The sequence below is a fragment of the Pygocentrus nattereri genome, chromosome 14 (assembly GCF_015220715.1).
Source record: "Pygocentrus nattereri isolate fPygNat1 chromosome 14, fPygNat1.pri, whole genome shotgun sequence".
Classification (NCBI taxonomy): Eukaryota; Metazoa; Chordata; class Actinopteri; order Characiformes; family Serrasalmidae; genus Pygocentrus; species Pygocentrus nattereri.
In genome coordinates this window covers 37598705-37608275 of record NC_051224.1, presented here as the reverse complement: position 1 = coordinate 37608275, position 9571 = coordinate 37598705, and the positions used below count along the sequence as shown (strand labels likewise).

Sequence of the window (9571 nt, the reverse complement as noted above, 5' to 3'; positions counted from 1 at the left end):
TGAAACTGCTGTGGAAGTGTAATCCACTTTCAGCTTTGTGTAATATTGCTGAAAGCTGACAATGATTAATGTCACACTGTTTCGCCTTTGGATTCTACAAGCAACTTCCCCAGCGTAATCGCAGCACTCAAGATTCCATAAACTTTTGGTGTAGCACCTTCAAATCAAGAAGAACCGGGAATACAGCTGTCTCTAAGCACCTCAATGTCAAAGATCTGGATGCATCCATAGATGGGACAACTTAAATGGCAGTTTGAGGCAATAAAACATCACCATCGCAGGATTTAAGCCAGAGCTCAGCCATTAAATATGCGTATAACACATTCTCTTATAGAGATATAACAAGAAGTAAACGCTCACATTAGGGCTCACAGATATTGTGGCGTTTACCGAAGCATGTTGTGATTTTATGTTAATTATTTTTGATTAATATCACTCTGACTCATATCTCTCTGAAACAAGCCAGGAAATTCTGTGGAAAATACAGGTTATAAACTTTGTAAGTTTAACTTGTAATGTTTGAAAGATGTTTTATCATGTTTTGAATTTCATGAAATGTTTTTCCTCATCAAATCGGTCACATTCAAGTTCACCCACTAACTTAACTAGGCCTCCCAAGCTGAGAGGGTGAAGGCTAGCCCATTCTTTCTCCACAATCATTGGACAGCTCAACACACTTGCAGGAGAATGCTAACTGCTAGTTCTCTTATGTCAGTTAACAGCTGCCTGTGCTGGCTAGCTTTGCGCTGAGTGATGGAAAGAGGGAGGACCATCATACCCACCCAAAGAAAGTGAGGTTGGAATGGCCTTCAGCCATTTGTTGCTGGCATCAAATTCAAAATGGGCATATATTTTTCAAAAAACAATACAAATGCTCAGTTTCAACATTTGATATGTTGTCTGTACTATTTTTAAATAAATACAGGGTTTAAATGATTTGCACATCATTGTATTTTGTTTTTATTTACACTTTGCACAGCATCCCAACTTTTTTGGAAGTGGGGTTGTAGTAAATCAATGATAATGCTACACTCTAGGTAATAATGCTACACTCTAGGTCCAGGCTTGTGCAATATAACGTTCTAGTACGATCTTACACTGCACTGCCATAATATCCAGTGACACTGACTCTGATGATAGTATTTCACTAATTGTGCATTTTACTCTGTTATGACCATAATAGCGGAACTCCATGCAAGGAAAACGGTCAACCACTCAATCCACATGACGTGACTTGTAAAAACTGGCAACTGAATCTTCAGAATCATCCAAGGCTGGCTTTACTTTTTTAAACGTACATGGCATTTTAGTTGCTTGGTGCGGAAAAAATACTTCACAGCACGGAGTATTACACACTTTAAGTATTAATACACAGCCATAGATGTGTGTTACTGCACAGTATTAGCAGTGAGTCTAAATTTGAGTCGAGATTGCCCAAATCCAGCTTGACCTAACCCAGTGAACCTTCATAAACCTTCTGCACAAGCATTATTATTATTATTATTATTATTATTATCACAATATATGCATAACTCAATAAAGTTAGTTCATGGTTATTATTAACTGGTTGTTTAACAGAAACACACTGTACTAGTGACACTCAGTGGTGCCACCCCATGGTTTTAGATGCATCAATTTGATCTGCTCTACACAACTACAACGTTAATCAAGATTTTTTAAGCAACACATTTTTTTGGTAAATTACGAGCAAGGAAAAATCAATATTGCACAAGCCCATTGCCTTCCTAAAACCATAATCAGCCTGAAGGGAATGATGTTTTCTTCTAACAGTCAATCCAGTCATGCAGCCACAAGCTGGCAAATGAAATGCTTCTGCTTTTAGCGTAAGAGCAGCAAACACATGTGTTATTCATCAGGCCAAAAACGGCTGTTATTCTGAAAGGCAAAACTTGATCCCTGTCATCCAGCGCGGTCAACGCTGCTTGGTAAAGATGAGATGCCTCCAGGAGGTAATTATCATGTTAGTCTGTTTACTGTCACAGTGTAGTAAATAAACTGTTGACATTTGGCCGGATTGGTTAATTATACGGTTAAGCCTGAATTTCAATGCTTTTGAAAGGACAGCGTTCACATGCCAACAATCGTACTCGTTCGTCAGGTCAAAAACATGATGCGCTATAAAATCCAGGAGCAAGTAAGTGTGACGAGCATGCAAAATAAAGAATAAACAATACCACAGGGCAGAGAATCACTAGCCTGGGTTAACAGAAAACATATGATTTAAAAGGAAGCAGGGGGAAGACTTAATTTAAAGATACTGGAAAAGCTGTCAGGGTAATAATAAGTGTGCTTGTATGGCCCGAGCATAATAAAAGAGGAAAAAGTCAAATGAGATTGCCCTTGAACAGGAGAGCACTGGGGAGAGTCTTACTCCTCCATCAACAACAAAAGGAAGCAATCAATATACATTTTTATGAACAAGTAGTACATAATGAAAAATCCCCCTTAAGAATGCATGAAAATTGTTTCATTAGCTTTTTGCTTTTGGTAAACCACTTTTTTTTCTTTTTTCTTTTTTTTTTACAGGAATGTTCTTTTTTCTCTCTCACGTTAGTTGAATTTTCTCATCAATGAAGGGAGGCACGAAATAAGCTGATATCTTAAAAACGTACAGCAGGACGTCTGACTTTACAGTTATAAAAGTGAGCCGTCACTGTCGATTGAGTGTCTGTAAATAGTTCTTCAATGTAGATATTCAAACAATACATGAAAGGTTCATGAAGGTTTTTTCTTTTTTTCGTCACAGTAAGTCTCCGGTAGCAGTTCCTCCGATTGTTGCACAACTGACGGGCAATGGATGGTTGTCTCTCCTTTTTCTTTTAACATGATTGTGTGGCAATTCCTCAGACACAGTGCTCTTTATATCCGCAATGCTTGCTGCTCTTTCAGATGACAACCCTTACGATATGGCAGCCTGGCCACTTTTGTAAACACGCCTCTTTTGAGAGCACAGGTTACTTCAACATCTGACTCCTGCCTAAATTGCGTAACTCAGACTAGAAAGAGAGAGCAAGACAGTGTGTATAAGCAGACACCTGGATACCAAACCATATTTACAGGGCTAGAAATCAATATTTATGGCAATGGGGTAGGACAGTAAATGGAACAAAAGACAGCACAAAGGCAGAGAACATCTGAAAGAGCCATTGGATGATCACCTGAATGAAAATGTCTTTTTTTGAAACAGTGAAAAGGGCTGTCCTTTTCACAGATGACAAATACAAATGATAATGGAGAGAGTGGGCACTCCTGCATAGACACCACAGGCCTACTATTGAGTTTATGACAGGTGTTAAAATGAAAAACATCTTGCAAAGCATCTAATGACGTAAGATTTAACCATTGTCTGACTTATTCATACAGTGCACGGAACAAAATGTCATATAACATTTCTAGTATCAAATTACAGACAGGACAGATGTCAGGAGAAAGAATTAAGAATTACAGTGGATTACTGACTAAATGCTTTTCGTATAGTTCTGCAGAACCGTTAACGCATGTATATTTTTCCCTTGGCATTGCTAATCTAATTTTTTGGTTTACTGGTCCATGAAGCTTTAGGTTAAATGAGGGTGCTGGGAGCGGAGGAGTGAGTGATCCTTTTTAATCAAATTTGAAGTCTCGGCTGCTTAGCCCCCCACACACTACATGAAACAGCCTTAGTTAACTGCTAATTAGTTAATCAAATCAAACCGGACATTAATTAAGTGATAGCTGAAAATAGAGGTGTTGGAGTTAATTGAATTTGTCATTTTTTTGTATAAATGATAGCTTTGGCGGTAAAACTGGGTATAAAAATTTATGAGCACTGGTCTATATTTGTTAAGAATGAAGACTTTTCCCCTTCTCTTCCACTTCGTTCCAGTATCTTTTGTCTTGCTTCTTCTTTCATGGATCACAAATCTGCTGCAGTAAACCAAACTGGACAAATAAACAGTGTAGGCTGTATAGTAATTTGTATAGAATAGCCATGTGCAACCAGTTGGGTACAGATGACTAGAGCATTTGTTGCTTTGATGCATACAACTTTGGATCCATGCAGATGCCAGTTAGAAAGTGATTTGTCATATCGACCACATCAGTAATAGCCTGCAATATGGATCACTAGATCTGGTTTGCATTTACTTTATATTTCTATCATTTGTTTATCATCTTGTTCAACACTGCAAGCAGCTGGCAAAAGATCCTAACAGAAATAAAGTGCCCTGGGGTGTTTCTACTGTTTTATTTGTCATATTTCCTCCTCCTTTTCTTTTTCAGATGCCAAATACTATTGAAATGGAAATCCGGTTGCCACACGTGGGATCGCTGGAATATAGACAGAAGAGTCTGCTTTTGACAGCTTTATGGAGAATCAGCGCATCACTTCTAACTTCCACATGACTGGCTTGCAAATGAATGCAGTGCCCTGTGAATCGTGTGGGAGTACATATACACACCCTCTCTCAGACTCAATGAGGACTAAGGTTACAAAGGTCTTGCTATTGACACAAACAAATTGAATACTAGGCAAATGTGATTATTTTATAACAAATGATATGCTCCCTGGAATATCTTCATTGAACATTACTATTATGAGAGTTGGTCTCTGCTTCTAAATGAATGCTACCATGGATTGGTGCTATATTGTCATGCTTGCTCTCACCCTCTCTCTCTTCTATTCACTCCCTCACTCTGGCTTTTTGATGACTCATCCTGTACACAGACGGATCAAAACAACTTGTCCTCAGACCCTGACAAACTTAACTTTGCTTTGTACACAGCAGCCACCCCCTAGGCTGCTTTTCCACAGCAAATCATCAAGCTAATCAGGCAGCGCAGAAGGCCCATGCTTTAGAGTCTTCAGTGCCTCACAGCTCATAGCTTTTGCTGTGCTGATACACCCTTCCAGTAGTCGAGGATGTCATGCAAGTCCTCGCCCTTTGCAAACTGGACCTTCTTGCGCAGAGCGTTTCCAGCCGTGATGTAGCAGGACTCTTCGCGTGGGCCTTTTCTGTAAGGACGGAAGCGCTCCCAAATTCGCAGGGTGCTCTCAGAGGAGTACTCTGGGCTGGACGAGTAGCCCGAGTAGTTGTGGTGGCGGGGCGAGAGCTGAGAGTAGGAAGCAGCGTCCCTCTTGGCACGTGATAAGGGTTTGAGGAAAGATGCCCTTTGGGCAGGGGAGTCATGGGAGCCCTCATAGTAGAGAGCAGGGACAGAGTGACGGTGCTCTGCACAGTGGTAGTCTGGATGTACCTCTAGATGCTGACCCATGCCATCCATGGTGCCTCCATCCATGTTACAGCCCCCACCACCACCACCACTACTACCAACTAATGGCAGCCTCTCAAGGGGTTCTCCACAACCCACTGGGCTTCCCTTTTCAGGATACTGGCATGGATCAGGACTCCGAGGCTCTGGGACATCCAGGCTGTAAACACGGGCCTTTCCACCGGCGGGGCCACAGTGCTTTTTGGAAGAGCTGACAATAACAGCTGCATCTGCACTCATCTGTCTCTGGATAGGTCTCACTGCTGTAGCTGGTGGTGGGGGGCGATAAGGAGGTGATACAAAGCCACCTCCTGTGATCCCTGGCCTTTCAGATAGGGGACCTGTCAGGGGAAGAGGAGGAGGAGGGGGGATTTTTGGGGAGGGCATTACCTGACAGGCCTCAGTGACACCAGTTGAGAGTGGAATGAGTCCCCGGGTCAAGGAAGAGGTACTGGTTGGTGGAGGTGAGGTGGGATTCCCACTTGTTGTAGTTGCAGATGACACAGCGGTGACTACAGAGTCAAGCTTGAGGGCATCAATGCAGTTGTTGATGATCTGGTTGACCTTGTCAACTTCCATGGCAATAGTGGAGATCTCTGATGCTGATCCCCGACCATCATCATCGGAGTCATCTCCAAGGTCACTTCCATCTTCTTCTCTGAGGTCTTCTGCTCTGACAGCCTGCATCACTCCATCTCTCACTCTTTCTTCTACTCCTACTGAAGTCCTAATATCCATGTAGTTGCCCTTGCTTGCCATGGCCTCAGAGAAAGCAGTGGCCATCTTCTCTACTTGAGGGATGGAGGACAGTCGTGAAGAACTTGTGTTTGCAGAGCCATGGCCAAGCATGCCTGAGCTGGAGGAGGAGGACATGGGCAGCTTGCCATGGTGGTGCTGGTGGTGCGTCTGCTCATGGAGCTTCTGTACAGTTGTTGGATCACTTGCAGCTGCTGCCGCCACCTCTGGTCCATAGCGCATCTCCAAGATGGTCTTCTTTACACAGATGGATTTCTCTTTCTCTTCCTGCCTTCGGCGCCGCCGCAGACAGTAATACACCAGGCCAAGAACAATAAGCATCCCGAACAAGCAGCCCACAATAGTCATGATGTAATGAGTTGTAGTGGAGGGGTTGGGCAGCATGTCTGGAGTAGGAGCTCGAGTGGAGAAGTAAAGACATGTGTGATTAAAACGCTGTGAATTGCGTATTGAGGCCACACAAAAGGTGTAGTTGGTGTTTGGCTTGAGTTTGTTGAGAGTGATCAGCTCCTTCTTGTTCTTCAGGTTCATCACATCAGAAACATAGCTTTTGTTGTACTGTACTAGGATATACATCTTGCTGTAGGGCCGGGGAATTTGCACTAGTAAGGATGCCGAAGAAAGAGATACATGCTGAAGTTTGATACTGGGGCTAAAGGAATTCTCAGAGGAGGATGAGGTTGTGGGCTGATGGTATGGACCAAACATATTAGGGTCCATGCCTGAAGAATCAGAATCTGGTGGCAGTGAAGTCATCCCTGGAATAAACACTCCATCTCGGCACATGGAAGAGAGGATGTTACGAGCACTGCGACCATGTCCTCCAACAGGGCTCAACAGCGGGTAGCCAAAAAGCTCGCGCGGAGTTTCGCACTGTAGCCGATCATAGGTGTGCGTGACATTGTTGAAGGCTTCCAGCCAGGTAAGGAAACTGTACAGCTCACATCCGCAGTGGAAAGGGTTCCCTGCCAGCTCACACACCATCAACCTAGCCAACACAGTGAATGTGGATGGATCTAACCGAGCCAGCTTGTTAGAAGACAGATCCAGACTGCTGAGGCTGGGACACTCCCAGAAGGTATTGGTAGCAATGACCTCAATGAGGTTGTGCTGCAAGAAGAGGCACTGCATGCGCCCCAGTCCTCGCAACATGCCTTCAGTCAGGTTGGTCAGTTTGTTGTATCCCAGCTGCAGGACTTGTAAGTTAGCCTGGGCAGCGAAAGCACCATCCTCAATGTAGGATATCTCGTTCTTCGTGAGGTTGAGGTCTGTCAGATTGGTGAAGCGGCTGAGTGAGGAGAAGAAGACTGCCTTGAGCTTGTTCTCATTGAGCCGCAAGTCGTGCACCGTGTTGTTGATGTGCTGTGGGATTGTCTCATATGGTGGCTGGTTCTGGCTGCAGATGGCCAGCCATACATAGCCTTTGTCCCCTTCAATAAGCCAGCAGTCACCACTGACAGGAGTTGGTGCTGAAAATAGCAGGAAAAGACAAGAAAGGGGGAGGAGGAGAGTGCAAGGAGAGGAAAGGACGTACAACTTACTCTTCATGATGGGGATAGTGGAAAGAGAAGAGGGTTAGAAGATGGTAATTGTGGCGAAGGGGGAAAAGAGAGTCTGTAGACTGTACAACAGTAGACAATCAGATCAGGTTTGAAAGTGGAGAGGCGGGTACTTTTCCTGTGCAGTCACAGCCTTGGACTTGTTACAGATTCTAACAGAGTCCCCATTTTATCTGATATTCCATAGGGCCACAGTACTGACTGTCACTTGGCTGCCACATAGCGTCCTCACGGGTCATTTGGATCTTGACTTGAGAATCTGTAGAGAGAAAAAATAAAGGAAAGTTTAAGCAATATTCATCATACTCAGGTGCAGGCTTTTGAAAGATCACACTTCTTTATTCATGTCCATAAAGCAGAATATACAAGCATTAAGTGGTACAGAAATGAATCTCATGAATAAGGACTGTCAATTTACTATAAAAATAATGATAGTCGCTCCAGTAACACCTGTTTACTGCCTCTGAGGGGCAGATTTAATGACAATTTGCACTATCCCAAACCCTATTTTGGAATTAAAAACTGCTGCGGCTAAATAGATGCAATGGCAAATAGCACTTTAGTGCCCATAATAAGACTAATGGTGTGGTAGCTGCTCATTTGCGCGTTTGCCTCTTTGCATATGCATTTATAGGAACACTGGGAGGAGACAAGAAGAATTTTATTTATTTTAGATGCAAAAAAGCATTCTGAGAATGCCTGCCATGCAATGTTATTCTAATTTAATGAAGGAAATAAAAAGCCTAAAATAAAATTAGGAGCAGAATTTGCTTTAAGAATAATTTGACAAGTATTAAGTGTTGCAACTTTTTATGGCTGTGCAATCCCTGCATTACTAAAGCTACTTGGTACTTGTTGCTTCTGTGATGCATTTCAAGTAGCTAAGAAGTTAAACTCAGCATGAGTAGAAAATTCTATAGTTCCCAGACAAACAAGATGCACTGAGTGAGATTAAACAGGATTTTACAATAGAACAGAACTTAAATTCAGCTCATCCCACCACCCAAAGATACACAGATGTTACAAAACATAATAGCAACATATTAGTTTTTTTTTGCCAAAATGCTAACGTCATAAAAACAATAACAATCTTATTGTTAACACCTGAAGGACAGTGTTCATCAGGCTACACGACACGTAAGCCTTTAATGACAACTGATATAAACCCATATATTCCAACAATCTTCAAAAGTCATAACACTTACTGAACTGAAATTACATCCAAATTGACAAAAGCAGCCTTTAAGTATGGAGCCCCGCTGGTGACATCCTGTAGAAATAAAAAATAATGCATGACCAAGACTTAAGGCATGGAAATGAGATGATTAAGTTGTGGCCACGACTCAGTAAAGCGATCCTAATGCGTGGCCACGACTTAGTAAGCCACAATCACGTTCCCACACCTTACTAAGTCATAGCCACGACTTAATTATCTCATTCCCATGCCTTACTAAGTCATGGCCACGCATTAGGATCTCGCTCCTACCTGTTAATAAGGCGTGGCCACACATTATTTTTGTTGCTAAGGATGTCACCACTTTTTGGAATAAACGTTTATATAAGTATATAAATGGTTTGGAGACTGTGGCTCTGTCTAAAAGACAGGAGGCTGAGCTGGAGGCGGCGGAGATGAAGATGCTGAGATTTTCGCTGGTAGTGACAAGGCTGGACAAGATTAGAAATGAGCAGATCAGAGGGACAGTGAAGGTGGAGCAGTTTGGAGATAAAGCCAGAGAGCCCAGGTTGAGATGGTTTGGACATGTGTTGAGGAGGAATAGTGGATATATTGGGCAAAGAATGTTGGAGATGGAGCTGCCGGGTAGAAGGAGAAGAGGTAGACCTCAGAGAAGGTTTATGGATGTAGTGAAGGTGGACATGGAGATGGTTGGTGTGAAAGTAGAGGAGGCAGTGGATAGGGCAAGAAGGAGGCAGATGATCCGCTGTGGCAACCCCTAAAGGGAGCAGCCGAAAGAAGAAGAAGAAGT

General features: G+C 42.9%; 1 protein-coding gene across 4 annotated transcripts in view; it reads right to left on the bottom strand.

Moving 5' to 3' along the window:
* Positions 1–2517: 2517 nt before the first annotated feature.
* Positions 2518–9571, bottom strand: part of LOC108436680 (protein phosphatase 1 regulatory subunit 29) — a 161162-nt gene continuing 154108 nt past the window's right edge. For 3 of the 4 annotated variants that reach the window (XM_017713309.2, XM_037544881.1, XM_037544882.1), the window contains one exon: positions 2518–7845. In XM_017713309.2, coding sequence (XP_017568798.1) covers positions 4879–7575 — 2697 coding nt within the window. In that variant the 5' untranslated portion in view covers positions 7576–7845 and the 3' untranslated portion in view covers positions 2518–4878. Of the gene's footprint in view, positions 7846–8791; positions 8845–9571 lie in introns of those variants that run through there. The other variant, XM_017713310.2, reaches the window with a different exon arrangement.